The sequence below is a fragment of the Lethenteron reissneri genome, chromosome 66 (genome assembly GCF_015708825.2).
Source record: "Lethenteron reissneri isolate LAM-NWPU_2019-01 chromosome 66, ASM1570882v1, whole genome shotgun sequence".
Classification (NCBI taxonomy): Eukaryota; Metazoa; Chordata; class Hyperoartia; order Petromyzontiformes; family Petromyzontidae; genus Lethenteron; species Lethenteron reissneri.
In genome coordinates this window covers 3,502,063-3,523,310 of record NC_083844.1, presented here as the reverse complement: position 1 = coordinate 3,523,310, position 21,248 = coordinate 3,502,063, and the positions used below count along the sequence as shown (strand labels likewise).

The 21,248-nt window shown below is 54.6% G+C and overlaps 2 protein-coding genes across 2 annotated transcripts in view; one reads left to right on the top strand and one right to left on the bottom strand.

The window, feature by feature from the left end:
* Positions 1-21,248, bottom strand: part of LOC133359975 (uncharacterized) — a 341,563-nt gene that overhangs the window by 281,041 nt on the left and 39,274 nt on the right. The window lies entirely within an intron of this gene.
* LOC133359919 (mucin-5AC-like) overlaps positions 1-21,248 on the top strand; it is a 95,097-nt gene that overhangs the window by 53,472 nt on the left and 20,377 nt on the right. Inside the window, exons 43-55 of the mRNA XM_061578479.1 lie at positions 1,215-1,347; positions 2,079-2,424; positions 3,188-3,240; positions 3,737-3,846; positions 5,364-5,515; positions 5,902-6,049; positions 6,974-7,084; positions 8,281-8,472; positions 9,968-10,264; positions 10,663-10,819; positions 11,681-11,809; positions 17,281-17,455; positions 17,637-18,920. Of these exons, the coding sequence (XP_061434463.1) occupies positions 1,215-1,347; positions 2,079-2,424; positions 3,188-3,240; positions 3,737-3,846; positions 5,364-5,515; positions 5,902-6,049; positions 6,974-7,084; positions 8,281-8,472; positions 9,968-10,264; positions 10,663-10,819; positions 11,681-11,809; positions 17,281-17,455; positions 17,637-18,920 (3,287 nt within the window). The remainder of the gene's footprint in view (positions 1-1,214; positions 1,348-2,078; positions 2,425-3,187; positions 3,241-3,736; positions 3,847-5,363; positions 5,516-5,901; positions 6,050-6,973; positions 7,085-8,280; positions 8,473-9,967; positions 10,265-10,662; positions 10,820-11,680; positions 11,810-17,280; positions 17,456-17,636; positions 18,921-21,248) is intronic.

Below are 21,248 nucleotides of genomic sequence, written 5' to 3'. Positions count from 1 at the left end.
AAGTGTCGAACGCCCGCTGGCAGGAGGTCACGGGGAAGACCCAAGCAGGTGCCACGGGTCGACTGACTGAGATGTCCGAGATGACTTGCTGATGCACCACCTGTGCCCCCTACTGTACCAACTTTCTGTGCTTTATCCACCCGGCGCTCCGCTCGTTGTTGTGAGCGTCGCTCCTCCGCCCTCCGTTGTTGTTGGAGGGCAACTGCCTCCAACTGCCCAGTAGCGTCCTTCACGAGCCTCCTCCACTGAGGCCGATCTTGACACCGCTGGTACCAGTCATCGGCAAGTCCACTCAGCTCCACTGCCTCCTGCACCACATCACTCCACCTCTTCTCCAGCCCGCGCCGCGCCCGTCTAGCCCCCCCGACCCGGCCGGACAAAAGCTGTTTAGGCATGTGGTGGCTGGGCATGCGGTCTACATGACCCAGCCAATGCAGCCTTGCCTGCCGGAGGAGCTCACCGATGGGACTTTGCCCAGATCTTTCAAGGATTTGTGAGCTCCTCACACAATCCAGTCTGGTTGAACCCAGGATGGATCGTAGGCAGGCCAGCCTACACACACACACAGAGCCACACACACAGAGCCACACACACACCCACACACACAGAGCCACACACACACACAGAGCCACACACACACACAGAGCCACCCACACACACACAGAGACACACACACACAGAGCCACACACACACAGAGCCACACACACAGCCACACACACAAACCCACACACACACTGATCCACCCACTCATTCACTCACTCACACACAAACCCACACACACACTGATCCACCCACTCATTCACTCACTCACCCACCCCCTCACTCACTGACCCACACACACACCCACCCACACACACACCCACCCACACACACACCCACCCACATACCCACCCACACACTCACCCACACACTCACCCACGCACCCACTCACTCACCCACCCACTCCTCACCCACCCACTTGCCCACTCAATCATCCACCCACTCACTCACCCACCCACTCACCCACTGATCCACCCATTCACTCACTCACTCACTCGCCCACTCACTGTGTGTATGTATGTCTGCGTGTGTGCATGTGTGTGTGCGTATGTCTTTGTCTTTGTTTTGTATGTGTCTGTGTGTGTATCTGTGTGTGTGTCTATGTATCTGTGTCTATGTATCTGTGTGTGTCTCTGTGTGTGTGTCTATCTGTGTGTGTGTGTGTGTGCGACAGGCGTGCCGCTACGAGGTTTGCACCGGCCAGGACGCGGCCGCGTCGCTCTGCTCGGCGCTCGGCTCCTACGTGGCGGCCTGCAGCCTCGCAGGTCGCGCGGTGGACGCGTGGCGCCAACTCGTGCCCATGTGTGGTGGGTAGCGGTGGTGGTGGGTGGTGGTGGGTGGGTGGTGGTGGTGGTGGGTGGTGGTGGTGTGTGGTGGGGGTGGGGTGGGTGGTGGGTGGGGTGGTGGTGGTGGTGGTGGTGTGTGGTGGTGGTGGTGGGTGGTGGTGGTGTGTGGTGGGGGTGGGGTGGGGTGGTGGGTGGTGGGTGGGGTGGTGGGTGGTGGGTAGTGGTGGTGGGTGGTTCAAGTTCAGTTTCATGTATAAGGTATAGCCCTGTGAGCCATTCGGCTCTTGAATCGGGTGCAACCGCAACAAACAAAAAACAAAAACATGAACAAAAACATCTTAAAGTGAATATGTGACTAAGTGCAAACAGAAAATCCAAGAAAAGACAGCAAAATATTGCAGAAAAAAACACCGTACACCAACGCTGTGTGCAAAAATTCCAGTGGGATGCAAGTCAAACAACCAACAACAACCACAAGACAACTTAGATTAAGGCCATCAGTCTAACTCTGTACTATGCCCGTGTGTGGTGGGTGGGGTGGTGGGTGGTGGGTAGTGGTGGTGGGTAGTGGTGGTCAGTAGTGGTGCCTGTGTGGTGGTGTGTGGTGGGTGGTGGGTAGTGGTGATGGGTGGTGGTGGGTGGTGGGTGGTGGTGCCTATGTGGTGGTGGTTGGTGGTTAGCGGTACCCGTATTGACATTGTCACCTCATCCCCCCCCTACTAACCCCTCCCCCTACCCCTCCCCCCCACCAGACAAAGCCACGACCACGTGCTCCCCTGGCCGCGTATTCTCCTACCGCGTGGTCACGTGCTCTAACCGCACCTGCGCGTCACTCGCACGCGGCAGCGTCGAGGGGACGGCAGCTTCGTCCTCAGCTGCTCGGGGGCGTGGCCTCGGCTGTGGCTCCTCCTCCTCCTCTGCTGCTAGTGCTGCTAGTGCGGTGGGGGTGGGGGGGGTGGAGGGCTGCGTGTGCGCTGAGGGCACCTACGAGGAGCCCGAGGGGGGGCTGTGTGTCCCTGCCAGCAGCTGCCCCTGCGTGGGGGCAGCGGGGAGAATTCTGCCCAGCGGGCAGTCCGTCAGGATGGGGGCCACCCTGTGGTGCGTACACACGTGTGTGTGTTGTGTGTGTGTTAGTGTGTTGTGTGTGTTGTGTTTAGCATGTTGTGTGTGTGTCTTTAGCGTGTTGTGTTAGTGTGTGTGTTAGTGTGTTGTGTTAGTGTGTGTGTGTGGTTAGCATGTTGTGTGTTGTGTGTGTGTTAGTGTGTGTTTGTGTGTGTTAGTGTGTGGAGTTAGTGTGTGTGTTAGTGTGTGTTGTGTTAGTGTGTTGTGTGTGTGTGTTAGTGTGTTGTGTTAGTGTGTGTTAGTGTGTGTGTTGTGTTAGTGTGTGTTAGTGTGTGTGTGTTAGTGTGTGTTAGTGTGTTGTGTGTGTTGTGTGTGTGTTGTGTGTGTAGTGTGTGTGTTAGTGTGTGTGTTGTGTTAGTGTGTGTGTTAGTGTGTGTGTGTGTTAGTGTGTGTGTGTGTTGTGTTAGTGTGTGTGTTAGTGTGTGTGTTAGTGTGTGTGTTGTGTGTGTGTGTTAGTGTGTGTGTGTTGTGTTAGTGTGTGTTAGTGTGTGGTTAGCGTGTTGTGTTAGTATGTAGTTAGCATGTTGTGTTAGTGTGTAGTTAGCGTGTTATGTTAGTGTGTTGTGTTAGTGTGTGGTTAGCGTGTTGTGTTAGTGTGTGGTTAGCGTGTTGTGTTAGTGTGTAGTTAGCATGTTGTGTTAGTGTGTAGTTAGCGTGTTGTGTTAGTGTGTAGTTAGCATCTTGTGTTAGTGTAGTTAGCATGTAGTTAACGTGTTGCTTGTGTGCTGTGTGTGCACAGCACGTGTCAGAACGGGGTGCTCGACTGTGAGAGACCTGCACAGGTGGACAACGGTGAGGACGTGCGGTGCAGGCACTCACACGCACACACACCTACACACACACACATGTACACACACACGTACACACACACATACACATGTACACACACACATACACATGTACACACACACACACACATGTACACACACACGCGTACACATGTACACACACACACGTACACACACACATACACACACACGTACACACACACGTACACACACACACACGTACACACACACGTACACACACTCACACGTACACACATCTCGCTGCTGCTGCTGGTTGTTGTTGTGACGTCACGTCGCCGTGGTGACATCACTGTTCGCTGCTGGTGGTTGTTGTGACGTCACCTTTCTGCGGTGACATCACTGCTCGCTGCTGCTGGTGGTTGTTATGACGTCACGTCTCTGCGGTGACATCACCGCTCGCTGCTGCTGGTTGTTGTTGTGACGTCACGTCGCCGCGGTGACATCACTGCTCGCTGCTGGTGGTTGTTGTGACGTCACAGGCACGTGCTCCGCTCCGCTGGTGCGCTACAACTGCACGGGGAAGGCGACGCCGGCACAGGGAGTGGGGTGCGCCCCGTCGTGCCAAGGGAAGCTCACGCGGACCCCCTGCGTGAGTGGCCGTCACTATCGCCATCGTCACCATTACCGTCACCATCGCCATCATCGCCATCACCGCCATCACCATCGCCATCGTCGCTATTGCCATCATCGTCACCATCACAGGTCACCATCATCGCCATCATCACCGCCACCATCACCATCGTCGCCATCACCGTCACTATCGCCATCATCACCATCACCGCCACTATCGCCATCATCACCGCCACCATCGCCATCGTCGCCATCACCGCCACTATCGCCATCATCACCGTCACTATCGCCATCATCACCATCACCGCCACTATCGCCATCATCACCGCCACCATCGCCATCGTCGCCATCACCGTCACTATCGCCATCATCACCGCCACCATCGCCACTATCGCCATCATCACCGCCACCATCGCCATCGTCGCCATCACCGTCACTATCGCCATCATCACCGCCACCATCGCCATCATCACCATCACCGCCACTATCGCCATCATCACCGTCACTATCGCCATCATCACCGTCACTATCGCCATCATCACCATCACCGTCACTATCGCCATCATCACCGCCACCATCGCCATCGTCGCCATCACCGTCACTATCGCCATCATCACCGCCACCATCGCCATCATCACCATCACCGCCACTATCGCCATCATCACCGTCACTATCGCCATCATCACCGTCACTATCGCCATCATCACCATCACCGCCACTATCGCCATCATCACCGCCACCATCGCCATCGTCGCCATCACCGTCACTATCGCCATCATCACCATCACCGTCACTATCGCCATCATCACCGTCACCATCGCCATCATCACCATCACCGTCACTATCGCCATCATCACCATCACCATCGCCGTCATCGCCATCATCATCACTATCACCATCACCGCCATCACCGTCACCATCGCCATCATCACCATCGCCGTCATCGCCATCATCGTCATCACCATCACTATCGCCATCATCGTCACCGACATCACCAACATCACCACAACCATGGCTCCTCGACTCAGCTACCCATGTCCCCGTGTCTCTCCGTGTCTCCCCGTGTCTCACCGTGTCTCTCCGTGTCTCCCCGTGTCTCCCCGTGTCTCTCCGTGTCTCCCCGTGTCTCACCGTGTCTCCCCGTGTCTCCCCGTGTCTCACCGTGTCTCCCCGTGTCTCTCCGTGTCTCCCCGTGTCTCACTGTGTCTCCCCGTGTCTCTCCGTGTCTCTCCGTGTCTCCCCATGTCTCTCCGTGTCTCACCGTGCCTCCCCGTGTCTCACCGTGTTGTACCGTGTCTCTCCTTGTCTCACCATGTCTCTCCTTGTCTCCCCGTGTCTCTCCGTGTCTCCCCACATCTCCCCGTGTCTCCCCGCGTCTCCCCGTGTCTCCCCGCGTCTCCCCGCGTCTCTCCGTGTCTCCCCGTGTCTCACCGTGTCTCTCCGTGTCTCCCCGTGTCTCTCCTTGTCTCCCCGTGTCTCTCCGTGTCTCCCCGTGTCTCCCCGCGTCTCCCCGTGTCTCCCCGTGTCTCCCCGTAGCTGAGTGTGCGCTGTGAGCCGGGCTGTGGGTGTCCCCGGGGTCTGCTGGCGGACGGCGTGGGGGGCTGCGTGGCCTCCCGGGATTGCCCCTGCAGCCGCAACGGCCGCTCCTACAGCAGCGGCGGCACCGTCACTAGCAAGTGTGAGAAGTGGTGAGTGTGGTGATGGTGGCATCACCAATATAACCACCATCATCACCGTCACCAGCAAGTGTGAGAAGTGGTGAGTGTAGTGGTGGTGGCATCACCAACATAACCACCATCATCACCGTCACCAGCAAGTGTGAGAAGTGGTGAGTGTGGTGGTGGTGGCATCACCAACATAACCACCATCATCACCGTCACCAGCAAGTGTGACAAGTGGTGAGTGTGGTGGTGGTGGCATCACCAACATAACCATCATCATCACCACCGTCACCACCAAGTGTGACAAGTGGTGAGTTTATCGTTTAGTTTAACATGCATACACACGCACACATGAGAAGGTGGGGTGGGGGGAGATCTTTGTCTTGTCGTGTGCGTGCGTGCGCGTGTCACAGCACGTGCCGTGGGGGCCAGTGGGCCTGCCAGGAGCGCCGCCAGCAGCCCTGCCTCTCCACGTGCTCCGTGTTCGGCGACGGCCACTACAGTTCCTTCGACGGGCGCCAGTTCGTGTTCGACGGCTCCTGCGAGTACGTCGTGGCTCAGGTGAGGGGCGAGCGACTGAGCCGGCTGTACGAGGACTGTGCCATCCGGCGATTCGACTCGGAGTCTACCGCGGCAGGCACCGGCGTCGGCACGGATCGCCGAGCTAGCATGCGGAGCATTGTTAGCGCTGTCAAGACGACAGAAAAAATGTAATAAGGATTTATTTTTTACCCGCAACAAATTAATGATATTGGACGTCAAAGCCTACATGTCAAACTGGGGCCCCTTTAACCCGTTCTTACTGACGGGGATACAGGAGGTGTTCAAACACCGAACAGCGACACCCGTTGTTGTCGACTGCAAGGTGCCGTCATGTCTGCCTAACCACGCGTAGTGGTAAAAAATACGAACACGCTTTGACAATCATTGTACGCATTGGTCCTTGTAACCGATTGGCCTGCACCAGATCTGCAGGTTACCTCTATGGCCGTGTCTCTGCGCCAGTGTTAGATCAGAGAATGATGCCAAAAGGGGAACAGCACAAGGACAATAACAGTATCATAGTATTAACGGCTTGGGTCGAGTAGTTATGTCTGTGGGACCCTTTTTTGCTTTTGGAAAGTTTAATTTAATCGGGCTGTGTACCAGGACCTAACTTAAGCTTTGTGTCTGGGCCTGACTCAGGCTCCGTGTCTGGGTCTAATATAGGATCTGGGCCTAACTCAGGCTCTGTTTCTGGCCTTACTCAGGGTCTGTGTCTGGGCCTAATTTAGGATCTGGGCCTAACTCAGGCTCTGTTTCTGGCCTTACTCAGGGTCTGTGTCTGGGCCGAACTGAGCCAAGCATTGCCACCCGTTCAGGAATCGTCATCTGTGTTTGAGGCCCCGGCTGACTGAGAAATATAATCCAGGTCGATGTGTGTGTGCATCTTGCGTGCGTGTTGGCGTGTGTGCGCGTTTTTGCATGCGTCTGAATGTCTCTCAGGATTACTGCGGGGAAGAGCAGCAGCAGGGCACGTTCCGCGTCATCACGGAGAACTTGCCGTGCGGAACATCTGGGACCACTTGCTCCCGGGCAGTCAAAATCATCCTGAAGGTGAGGGCCACTGTGGGGCATGCTCAGACATACTCAGACGACGCACAAATATCCAGAATAGATAGTAATAGGTTTTTACCCTTTCAACTGGTACAAAAACTGACACCTTTATACAAGGCATCATGTTTGCAATAACCACAACACAAGCAGTCAAAATGCAAACAAAAAGAAACAACTCTGATAATGATAATGATATGCACTGTCCTTGAAGTTGATTGGTCCACACCCGAGACAGGTTTTCTTAGAGCCTAGTCTCCATTGGTGTTGGACCAGATGACGCCATAAGGCGTACAACTCAAAAGACAGCGCACTATCAGAGTGTTGAGAGCTCGGGGTAAGCATTTACACTATGAGACATCTCCTTTGCCAGTGGAAAAATATAGTAGTAGGTTTTTACCCTTTCAAATGGTACAAAAAATCCAGAATAGAGGTTGTTGGGTTAGATCGCGTAAATATAAATACGTCCTTAAACCCGCCACCACCTGGCACAGCCAATTAGTGATGTTTGTCACGTAAACAAAAGATTACAATTAGTTATTAGTAAGGCACTAACCGGTTGTGTGTTGGAGAGTAAACCCACAACATTTACAATTCGACTACCATGACGTTTCGCCGGTAATTACAACTAACATCATCAAGCGACAGAGGGAGGGAGGTGAATGATTTAGTTTAACTGTGTTTGGTCGGGAAAGCCTACGTGTTAAACGTATAGCCTTAACAGGCTGTTGAGGCAAAGTGCTGTTAGTTCGTGAGTAGCAGCACCTGTGAAGGCCGGCACTGTGGCACACCTCACACTCTGGGTCTAACTCAGGCACATTGTCTGGGCCTAACTCAGGCTCTGAGCCTAACTCAATCGCCTTGTCTGGGCCTAACTCAGGCTTTTTAAGCCTACCTCAAGCTTCTTGTCTGGGCCTAACTCAGGCTTTGGCCCTAACACAGGCACATTATTTGGGCTTAACTCTCTGGGGCTAACTCAGGCTCCTTTTCTGAGCCTAACTCAGGATCCTTGTCTGGGCTAATTCAGGCTTTGGGCCTAAATCATGCTCCTTGTTTGTATATAGCTTGACCTTCTTTCGCACCGTACATACCTCCGGCTTTGTGGCTGTTTGTCTGGGCATAATTCAAGCTTTGGGCCGAACTCAGGCTGTGGGCTTAACTTGGTGTCCGTGTCGCTGTGTCCGTGTGCGTCTTTGTAGGATGTGGAGATCTATCTGCACGACGGGAACTACTCCGTGTCTCGCGTCGGCTCCTCCGTCGCCACGTCTCCCGAGCGGCGTCACACCGTGGTGACACGCGGCCTCTACCTCGTCGTGTCCACGGCGGTGGGACTCACGCTCACGTGGGACCGCAGGACCAGCCTGACCCTCTCCCTGCCGGCGTCGTACCAGGTGGGCGCCACCAGCAGCAGCGTCATCATCAGCCAGATAGAGATCAGAGCAGAGACAAGCAGAGAGATTGAATCAGAGATCAGAGCAGAGACAACCAGAGAGAGATTGGATCAGAGATCAGAGCAGAGACAACCAGAGAGATTGAATCAGAGATCAGAGCAGAGACAACAAGAGAGATTGAATCAGAGATCAGAGCAGAGACAACCAGAGAGAGATTGGATCAGAGATCAGAGCAGAGACAACCAGAGAGATTGAATCAGAGATCAGAGCAGAGACAACAAGAGAGATTGAATCAGAGATCAGAGCAGAGACAACAAGAGAGATTGAATCAGAGATCAGAGCAGAGACAAGCAGAGAGATTGAATCAGAGATCAGAGCAGAGACAACAAGAGAGATTGAATCAGAGATCAGAGCAGAGACAACAAGAGAGATTGAATCAGAGATCAGAGCAGAGACAACCAGAGAGATTGAATCAGAGATCAGAGCAGAGACAACAAGAGAGATTGAATCAGAGATCAGAGCAGAGACAAGCAGAGAGATTGAATCAGAGATCAGAGCAGAGACAACCAGAGAGATTGAATCAGAGATCAGAGCAGAGACAACAAGAGAGATTGAATCAGAGATCAGAGCAGAGACAAGCAGAGAGATTGAATCAGAGATCAGAGCAGAGACAAGCAGAGAGATTGAATCAGAGATCAGAGCAGAGACAACAAGAGAGATTGAATCAGAGATCAGAGCAGAGACAAGCAGAGAGATTGAATCAGAGATCAGAGCAGAGACAAGCAGAGAGATTGAATCAGAGATCAGAGCAGAGACAACCAGAGAGATTGAATCAGAGATCGGAGCAGAGACAACCAGAGATTGAATCAGAGATCAGAGCAGAGACAACCAGAGAGATTGAATTAGAGATCAGAGTAGAGACAACCAGAGAGATTGGATCAGAGATCAGAACAGAGACAACAAGAGAGATTGAATCAGAGATCAGAGCAGAGACAACCAGAGAGATTGAATCAGAGATCAGAGCAGAGACAAGCAGAGAGATTGAATCAGAGATCAGAGCAGAGACAACCAGAGAGATTGAATCAGAGATCAGAGTAGAGACAACCATTCAGACGCTGTCTTTTCGACAGACCTGTTCTCCACCTGAGGACGGCTGCTTGCGTTGTGGCCGAAACGTCGTGAGAATTGTATTTTATGATGTTTTATTTTTATTATATTATTTCCATTCTACGTGATGACTTTACCGAAAGAACCAAGAAGATGAATCTCTGCAGTCACGAAAGCTTTAAATCGGAAAAAAAAGATGATGATGTTGATGATGTTGATGATGATGTTGATGATGATGTTGATGATGATGATGTAGATGATGATGTTGATGATGATGATGTGAGATCAGAGCAGGGACAGGCCAATATCAATGAGCTCAAAAACAAACCTCTCCGAACTCACTGCACTCCCCTTACCCCCCATCTCCCCCCCCCCTCCCCCCCACCAGGGCCGCGTGTGCGGCCTGTGCGGCAACAACAACGGGGACGTCTCGGACGACTTTAAGGGCCGTGACGGGGCCCGAGTCGCCTCCGCTGCGGCCCTGGCGAGGGGCTGGCGCGCGTCGCCGTGCGGGGCAGCCGGCGCTCCTCCTCCCTCCTCCTCCTCCTCCTCCTCGTCCTCCAGCTCAACGGCGTCGGTGGCGGTTGCGGTGGATCCATGCCGCGCCAACCCGTACCGCCAAGTGTGGGCACAGAGGCGCTGTGCCGTCATCGGGAGCGACGCCTTCGCCGAGTGCCACGCGCAGGTGGGTCAGAGGCGGCAGGGAGGGAGGTCGGATTTACTCACCCCACCCGCCCCACTCCAACTCAACCCACCCACCCCAACCACCTCACCCGCCCCACCCGATCCCACCACACCCACCCTAACACACCCACCCCATCCACCCAACCCCACCCACTCCACCCCACCACACCCACCCCACCCCACCCCACCCACCCCACCCCACCACACCCCCATCACCGTGTCTCACCGTGGTGTCTCTCCCCCGTGGTGTCACCACTCCCCCCGTCGTGTCTGTCCATCGCGTCCCCCCCACCCCGTGTCTCCCCGTGCGTACCCCTCTGTGTCTGCGCGTGTCTCACCATGTCCCCCCCCCACCCCCCGTGTCTCCCCCCCCCCTCCCCCCGTGTCCACCGTCCCCAGGTGTACCACGTGCCGTACCTGGAGGCGTGCGTGCATGACGCGTGTGCGTGTGACGCTGGCGGCGACTGCGAGTGCGTGTGCACGGCCGTGGCCGCGTACGCGCGAGCCTGCCGCGACGCCGGCGTCTGTGTGCAATGGAGGACTCCCGACATGTGCCGTGAGCCTCGCTCGCTCGCTCACCTCCACACTCACTCACCACCTCCACACTCGCTCACCACCTCAACTCTCACTTACCACCTCCACCAATTACTCACCACCTCAACTCTCACTCACCACCTTCACCAATTACTCACCACACCCCTCGCTCGCTCACCACTTCAACTCTCACTCACCACCTCAACTCTCACTCACCACCTCCACACTCACTCACCACCCCACCACTCACTCACCACCCTCACCAATTACTCACCACCCCCACCAATTACTCACCACCTCAACTCTCACTCACCACCTTCACCAATTACTCACCACCTCAACTCTCACTCACCACCCTCACATTCACTCACCACCCATATTTTCAGTCCATCTGCAACAGCAGAGGTGTAGGGAATTCCAACAAGATCTACATCTCTGCTTTATTGACCTGGTCAAGGCCTATGATACCATCAGTAGGCCTGGGCTCTGAGTTGTTCTTCGTGCTTTCGGAGTCGCTGACCCTCTGCTCATGATCATGAAGGACCTTCCTGATGGTGAGCGGGCCCGGGTAAAACTACATGGCCGGGAGTCTGAGCCATTCCCTGTACACCTTTGGGTGCGACAGGGATGTCCTCTGGCTCCCACATTATTTAACATCTATTTCGACCACGCAGTTCGTGAAGCCTTCAATAGCTGTACCGGAGGAATTTCCATCTGGTACAGACACCATTGGAGGCTGATTGATGCCCGGGTGCGGTCAAGGGATAGCTCCCTATTGGTCAACCACGTTATGTATGCCGATCTGGTAATTGCTGCTCACTCAGAGGAGGAGTTGGAGGCGCTGTCTTTGCGTGTAACTGTGTGTGTGTGTGGTTCTTCCCAGCCGTGTTCTGTGACTTCTACAACGAGGAGGGGGAGTGCACGTGGCACTACAGCGCCTGCAGCGCCCTCTCCGCCATCTGCCCCACGGCCCCCGGTGGCAACCTGAGCAGCGAGCTCAACACACTGGAGGGTGAGCGGTGCCCACCCACTCACCCACTCGCTCACCTACTCGCTCACCTACTCAGTCACCCACTCAGTCACCCATTCAGTCACTCGCTCACCTACTCGCTCACCCACTCAGTCACCCACCCACTCACCTGCTCGCTCGCTCGCTCGCTCACCTACTCGCTCACCTACTCAGTCACTCGCTCACCCACTCGCTCACCCACTCAGTCACTCGCTCAGTTACCCATTCAGTCACTCGCTCAGTCACTCGCTCGCTCACCCACTCAGTCACCCACTCAGTCACCCACTCAGTCACCCACTCAGTCACTCGCTCGCTCACCTACTCGCTCGCTCACCTACTCGCTCACCCACTCACTCGCTCGCTCACTCAGTCACCCACTCGCTCACCCACTCAGTCACTCGCTCAGTCACTCGCTCACCCACTCAGTCACCCACTCAGTCACCCACTCAGTCACTCGCTCACCTACTCGCTCACCCACTCAGTTACCCACTCAGTCACCCACTCAGTCACTCGTTCAGTCACTCACTCACCCACTCACTCGCTCGCTCACCTACTTGCTCACCTACTCGCTCACCCACTCAGTCACCCACTCACTCACCCATTCAGTCACTCGCTCAGTCACTCAGTCACCTACTCGCTCACCCACTCACTCGCTCACTCGCCTACTCGCTCACCCACTCAGTCACCCACTCAGTCACTCGCTCACCCACTCACTCACTCACTCGCTCGCTCACCCACTCAGTCACCCACTCAGTCACCCATTGAGTCACTTGCTCACTCACTCACTCACTCGCTCACCTACTCGCTCACCCACTCAGTCACCCACTCAGTCACTCGCTCACCCACTCAGTCACCCACTCAGTCACCCACTCAGTCACTCGCTCAGTCACTCACTCACGCACCTACTCGCTCACCCACTCAGTCACCCACTCAGTCACCCATTCAGTCACTCAATCAGTTAGTCACCCACTCACTCACTCACCTACTCGCTCACCCACTCACCCACTCACCTACTCGCTCACCCACTCAGTCACCCACTCAGTCACTCAATCAGTTAGTCACCCACTCACTCACTCACTCACCTACTCGCTCACCCACTCAGTCACACACTCAGTCACCCACTCAGTCACTCACTCACCTACTCGCTCACCTACTTGCTCGCTCACCCACTCAGTCACCCACTCAGTCACTCACTCACCTACTCGCTCACACACTCAGTCACCCATTCAGTCACTCGCTCAGTCACTCGTTCACTCACTCACCCACTCAGTCACTCAATCAGTTAGTCACCCACTCACTCACCTACTCGCTCACCCACTCAGTCACACACTCAGTCACCCATTTAGTCACCCATTCAGTCACTCGCTCGCTCACCTACTCGCTCACCTACTCGCTCGCTCACCCACTCAGTCACCCACTCAGTCACTCGCTCACCTACTCGCTCACCCACTCAGTCACCCACTCAGTCACCCATTCAGTCACTCACTCGCTCACCTACTCACTCGTTCACCCACTCAGTCACCCACTCAGTCACTCGCTCACCTACTCGCTCACCCACTCAGTCACCCATTCAGTCACTCGCTCAGTCACTCGTTCACTCACTCACCCACTCAGTCACTCAATCAGTTAGTCACCCACTCACTCACTCACCTACTCACTCACCCACTCATTCACACACTCAGTCACCCATTCAGTCACTCGCTCACCTACTCGCTCACCCACTCAGTCACCCACTCACTCACTCGCTCACCTACTCGCTCACCCACTCAGTCACCCACTCAGTCACCCATTCAGTCACTCGCTCAGTCACTCGTTCACTCAGTCACCCATTCAGTCACCCCATCAGTCACTTAGTCACCCACTCACTCACTCACCCACTCAGTCACCCATTCAGTCACCCACTCAGTCACTTAGTCACCCACTCACTCGCTCACCTAATCGGTCACCCACTCAGTCACCCACTCAGTCACTCAATCAGTTAGTCACCCACTCACTCACTCACTCACCTACTCGCTCACCCACTCAGTCACACACTCAGTCACCCATTCAGTCACTCACTCACCTACTCGCTCACCTACTTGCTCGCTCACCCACTCAGTCACCCACTCAGTCACTCACTCACCTACTCGCTCACACACTCAGTCACCCATTCAGTCACTCGCTCAGTCACTCGTTCACTCACTCACCCACTCAGTCACTCAATCAGTTAGTCACCCACTCACTCACCTACTCGCTCACCCACTCAGTCACACACTCAGTCACCCATTTAGTCACCCATTCAGTCACTCGCTCGCTCACCTACTCGCTCACCTACTCGCTCGCTCACCCACTCAGTCACCCACTCAGTCACTCGCTCACCTACTCGCTCACCCACTCAGTCACCCACTCAGTCACCCATTCAGTCACTCACTCGCTCACCTACTCACTCGTTCACCCACTCAGTCACCCACTCAGTCACTCGCTCACCTACTCGCTCACCCACTCAGTCACCCATTCAGTCACTCGCTCAGTCACTCGTTCACTCACTCACCCACTCAGTCACTCAATCAGTTAGTCACCCACTCACTCACTCACCTACTCACTCACCCACTCATTCACACACTCAGTCACCCATTCAGTCACTCGCTCACCTACTCGCTCACCCACTCAGTCACCCACTCACTCACTCGCTCACCTACTCGCTCACCCACTCAGTCACCCACTCAGTCACCCATTCAGTCACTCGCTCAGTCACTCGTTCACTCAGTCACCCATTCAGTCACCCCATCAGTCACTTAGTCACCCACTCACTCACTCACCCACTCAGTCACCCATTCAGTCACCCACTCAGTCACTTAGTCACCCACTCACTCGCTCACCTAATCGGTCACCCACTCACCCACCCACTCAGTCACTCAATCAGTTAGTCACCCACTCACTCAGTCACCCACCCACTCAATTACCCACTCACTCAACCATCCACACACTCGCTTACCCACTCAGTCACCCACTCACTCACCCACTTACCCACTCGCGCACCCACTCTCCCTGCCTGAGCATTTTGTATCATCAAACGCTCCCCTCCCTCAGCTCCTCATTGGTGATGGGGCAGTTGTTGAGACAGTGGGGAGTTTTCCATATCCTGCTCATGATCAGCTCCGATTTGACAGCAGAGGTCTCACTTCGAATCAGTCGGACGGCATTGCCTTTTCATCGGCTGTGTAACTCTGTGTGGAAGCTACATGGTCTGTCGCTCCACACGAAGCTTCAGGTCTTCTCAACCACAGTCATTCTAATCCTTCTCTATGTTTGGAAAAACGTGGAAACCTCTAATGAAACATCTGCGCCGGTTATAAACATTTAAGCTGGCATGCCTTAAATCCATCCTGGGTTTAACCAGGCTGGATTGTTTGAGGAGCTCACAAATGCTTGAAAGATCTGGACACAGTTCCATCAGTGAGCTCCTCAGGCGGGCAAAGCTGCGTTGGCTGGATCATGTAGCCCGCATGCTCAGCCACCGCATGCCGAAACAGTTTTTGTTTGGCCGGATCGAGGGGGCTAAATGGGCGCGGCACGGGCTAGAGAAGAGATGGAGTGATGGGGTACAGGAGGATGTGGAGCTGAGTGGACTTGCCGATGACTGGTACCAGCAGTGTCAAGATCGGCCTCTGTGGAGGAGGCTCGTGAAGGACGCTACTGGGCAGTTGGAGGCAGTCGCCCTCCAACAACAACGGAGGGCGGAGGGGCGACGCTCACAACAACGAGCGGAGCGCCGGGTGGCTAAAGCACAGCAAGTTGGCACAGTGAAGAGCACAGCTGGTGCATCTGGCAGTCAGTCCATCAACCCATGGCACCTGCTGAGTCTGTCCAGTGTACTGTACGAATGTTAAACATCTTTCACAGCGTACGTAGCCAACCGTGCTAATCGGAGGGGCGGGGAAAGCACAACAATCTAAACACAAGAGGCAGTTCTAAATAAATCCGTTTTCAATCTCGATGATGTCAGAGTCCATCATAGCTCTCAGTGGCTTCATGTCCTGCCAGCGGTGAGCCTTCAACACTTCACGAGGACTCAAAGTGCACCTAGCCTGGCACAGTGGGGAGCACAGGGCGGTGCATCCACTAGCCATCTCAGTCAGTCAACCTATGCCACCACCTGGGTCTGTCCCGTGACCTCCTCCTGCACCTAGCCTGGCACAGCAGTCAACCCATGGCACCTGCTGGGTCTGTCCCGTGACTTCCTCCTGCACCTAGCCTGGCACAGCAGTCAACCCATGCCACCACCTGGGTCTGTCCCGTGACCTCCTTCTGCACCTCGCCTGGCACACCAGGGAACCCATGGCACCTGCTGGGTCTGTCCCGTGACCTCCTCCTGCACCTAGCCTGGCACAGCAGTCAACCCATGGCACCTGCTGGATCTGTCCCGTGACCTCCTGCACCGAGCGTGGCACAGCAGTCAACCCATGGCACCTGCTGGGTCTGTCCCGTGACCTCATGCACCTAGCCTGGCACAGCAGTCAACCCATGGCACCTGCTGGGTCTGTCCCGTGACCTCCTCCTGCACCTAGCCTGGCACACCAGGGAACCCATGGCACCTGCTGTGTCTGTCCCGTGACCTCCTCCTGCACCTAGCCTGGCACAGCAGTCAACCCATGGCACCTGCTGGATCTGTCCCGTGACCTCCTCCTGCACCTAGCCTGGCACAGCAGTCAACCCATGCCAGCAGCGAGCCTTCAACACTTCAAGTGTTGGCCTCAAAGCACACCTATCCTGGCACAAGGTTCGTGGTGACGTCACCGCCAATTGTTGGAGAATGGCGGTTGTTTTTGTTGTTGCCAGACTGCTACCCGTGCCCCATGGTGCAATGCGGTTGTTGCTGTTGTGTTTGTTGGGTGTTGGTGGTGGTGTTTGCAGGCTGCTACCCACGTGGTGCGGTGCACCTCCGATGAGCACACACACGTACACACACACACACGTACACACGCTCATGTACACACACGTACACACACACACGTACACACACACACGCTCATGTACACATACGTACACACACACACGTACACACACTCGTACACACACACACGTACACACACACGTACACACACGCTCATGTACGCACACGTACACACACACACGTACACACACACGTACACACACAGTCACATACACACACACACGCTCATGTACACACACGTACACACACACGTACACACACATGTACGCACACAGTCACGTACACACACACACGCTCATGTACACACACGTACACACACGTACACACACACGTACACACACACACACGTACTCACACACATACACACACGTACACACACACACATACACACACACGTACACACACACATACACACACGTGCACACACACGTACACACACACGCTCATGTACACACACACGTACACACACACACATGTACAATGCGGTGGTGGTTGTTGTTGTTGATGTTGTTGTGTTTGTTGTTGATGTTGTTGTTGACAGGCTGCTACCCGCGCTGCGTCAAGGCTCGCCCCTACTGGGACGAGGAGGCCCACCGCTGTGTGGCGCTGCGTGAGTGCCCCTGCTACGTGGACGACGTCCGCCTCGAACACAACGCCACCAACGTCGTCATCGCCACCACCACCACCAGCGGCAATGTTGCCGTCGTCAAGACATGGTCAGCGATTCACACACAGGCTGTACCATCGACTAGCATCGTACCATAGACTGACATGGTACCATAGACTCACATGGTCCATAGACTAACATTGTACCATTCTCTAACAGTGCCCACAGACTGAGTGCGTGTGGATGCTCTAACCTGATTGCCGTCACTCTCTCTCTCTCCTCTCTTGCAGCGACTGCATGAGTGGTGTCCCCCAGTGCAGAGACCTCACCTCCACTACTCCGGCTGCTCCCACAAGCCCAGCGGCTCAGTTGTCATCGGCAAGTCCCACCAAACCAGACTCCGATCATTCATCAGCCAGTCCCACCAAACCAGACTCTGATCATTCACCGGCAAGTCCCACCAAACCAGACTCTGATCATTCATCGGCAAGTCCCACCAAACCAGACTCCGATCATTCATCGGCAAGTCCCACCAAACCAGACTCTGAACATTCATCGGCAAGTCCCACCAAGCCAGACTCTGATCATTCATCGGCAAGTCCCACCAAACCAGATGTGGCGCACACCACGCTGTCGACCAGCCCCTCGCCAGTGTCTGGCAAGTCTCCGGCGTCAACCACGGTGAGGAAGACTCCTGCGACTCAGGAAACGACCGCCACCGGGAGCTCCCCGGGCCTCACGACGTTCACCTCCAACGTGGCCTCGACGGAGCTCACCGTGAAGCCCGCCGAGTGGACGCCCTGGCTCAACGTGTCCGTGCCGACGCCGGACAATGAGGGGGACATCGAGACCATCGAGAGGATCAGGAACACGGGCGTCGACGTCTGCTCGGAGCCCGTGGGCGTCCAGTGCCAAGCCGTGATGTACCCCGGCCGGGACATCTCCACGCTGGGGCAGAAGGTGATCTGCGACCGTCTCATCGGCCTCATTTGCCGCAACGCCGACCAGAGCGGGAGCAAGCCGCTCTGTCTGGATTACACCGTCAAGTTCTTCTGCGGACCGGTGACCAGGCCGCCGCCGACGAGGCCGACCGCCGCGACATCTTCCGTCGCTCCGGGAGTGTCGTTGAGCTGGGTTACGACTCCGCCTTCGTCGGACGCGAACTCCACGGAGCCCGACATCAAGCCGGCCGAGTGGACGCGCTGGTTCGACGTGGACGCGCCCACACCGGACAACGAGGGGGACATCGAGACCATCCAGAAGGTCAGGAGCACGGGCGTCAGCGTCTGCTCGGAGCCCGTGGCCGTGCAGTGCGAGGCCGTGATGTACCCGGGCCGGGACGTCGCCACGCTGGGGCAGAAGGTGATCTGCGACCGTCTCGTCGGCCTCATCTGCCGCAACGCCGACCAGAACGGGACCAGGCCGCTGTGCCTCAACTACGCCGTCAAGTTCTTCTGCGCCCAACCGACCAGGCCGCCGACGACGACGACCACGAAGCTGACCACCGTGGTGACGCCGTCCATCGCTCCACCCGTGTCGTTGAAATCGGCATCATCCCCGACCCCAGCGGACAGGTGAGGGTCAAACCGTCTCGTCCAACATCGCCGGGCTTAAGTCTGCAGCTCCCGTCGTGCGTGCCGTAGTCAACTGCTCAGGGGTATAGCGTCGTTAAAAATAAATACGTGCCTATGGTGGTCGACTTATCTCGTGGTTACTATGAGGAAGGGTCATTTCCCAACAACGTGACCCATTTTCTTGGTTCTTTCGGTAAAGTCACGTAGAAGGGAAGTAATAAAATAATAAAAATGAAACATAATAAAATAATTCTCACGACGTTTCGGCCACAACGCAAGCAGCCGTCATCAGGTGATGAATGAAACACCACCAAGCTTGGAGCATATATTTAAGCTGGGTTGGAGAGGGGAAGGAGAGCGCCTTGACAAAATCAACAGGAATTTTAGCATATTTATGGGAAATGCGTAGGAGGTGGGCGGGGGTTTTCAAAGTCATATTATGCCCGTGCATTATGCAGATGTAGGGGTGTTAAAGAGAGGGCCCGTTATGCATGGCAGCCTATGGAAAACAAACACAGTGGGCGAGGCTACGTAAGTGCACGAGGAGGTGCCCTCTACGACGTCCGAGCCAGACACCCTGGGGGGGGCTGGTTCGAACGTTATGATCCCCCGGGGCCCCACCCCTCAGGGAGGGGTTGGGTATAAAAGGGGATGTTCAAAGGGCTCGAGTCAGTTATGTTTAAGCTAAGGGAAGAAGACTGAAGACGTCTTAGATAGAGCCCTGGACTCCCCTAGTTCGATGTCCTTTTCAGGGCCGGACAGGACTGAGCCAGCGGCGTGGTCCCGAAAGCCAGAGCCGGTGCTCTTGTAAGAGCTGGTCTGGAACTCCGGGTACCGGGCCCGACTTACCAGTGTCGGGCCAGTTAGCCTCCCCTAGCCCATTAGTGGAGGATTCGGGGCTAGGACAGAGTTAGCTAGGGGTGTATCCCGAGTTATACGGGTGAGGGGGCCGATACCCCCTCGAGTGTGTATATGCCCACTGTCGTATTGTGAAATAAATATACGTGTGCCTCAACCTCGGCGTCAAGCGTCCTCACCGGTACTTCACAGGATTAGCAGCATCAAAGGGAGGGGATGGGGGTAGCATTAACAAAGGGAAGGAATGCGTTGTGGCCGAAACGTCGTGAGAATTGTATTTTATTATGTTTTATTTTTATTATTTTATTACTTCCCTTCTATGTGACTATACCGAAACAATCAAGAAGATGCATCCCTGCAGTCACGAAAGCTTTAAATCGAAAAATAAATACGCACTTATGGTGGTCGACTTATCTCATGGTTACTATGAGGAAGGGTCATTTCACAAAGACGTTACCCATTATAGATTTATTTCTGACAATAGAATTTGTTTTTGGTTTAGATCACGTACATGTCGTGAAACCCGCCACCACCCGGCACGGCCAGTTGGTAAGGTTTGTCATTAACAATTGTAAATGTTGTAGTGGGTTTACTCTCCAGCACACACACCGGCCTGCTGAACTAGCAATGCATTGCCACGTTTCGTTTACGTGGCAAACCTGAATGATTGGCTGTGTCGGGTGGTGGAGGGTTTTTCGACGCATTTATACTGACGCAATCTATTAAGGCAATAATGGGTTATATTCTTAGGTTTTTTCGGTAAAGTCACGTAGGTAAAGAAACAAAATTAATAAAAGTAAAATAAAAATTAAATTAAAATCACGACGTTTCGGAGGCAACACAAGCTTCCGTCTTCAGGTGGGACCGTCACAGCACGATTGCTGTAATCAAGTAAATGAGAAATTACAAGAGATACTACCCCGTATATATACTGGTTGAGGGGGGAGGGGGGATGGGCCAGGAATGGCCCACTTTTATTATTATGGTGAGGTGCGGCTTGAGACTACGGCTAGTCTACATAACAAAGGACTGAGCCTTTGTTATGGTAAGGTGCGGCTTGACACTATAATAATAAAAGTGGGCCGGTCCTGGCCCATCCCCCCTCCCCTCAACCAGTATATGTACGGGGTAGTATATCTTGTAATTTCTCATTTACTTGATTACAGCTATCGTGCTGTGACGGTCCCACCTGAAGACGGAAGCATGTGTTGCCTCCGAAACGTCGTGATTTTTATTTTATTTTTATTTTACTTTTATTAATTTATAATTTTTTACCTACGTGACTTTACCGAAAAAAACCTAAGAATATGAATCCTTGCAGTCACGAAAGCTTCAAATCTAGAATCAATAGCGGGTTTCCAGGAAGGGAACCCGACTGTGTCACATTGCGGCCTACGGGCAATTAAGTTTCAACGTACGACGGCTCCACTTGCCACCGCCATCCAGGAACCAATTAAGTTGTAGGTGCGG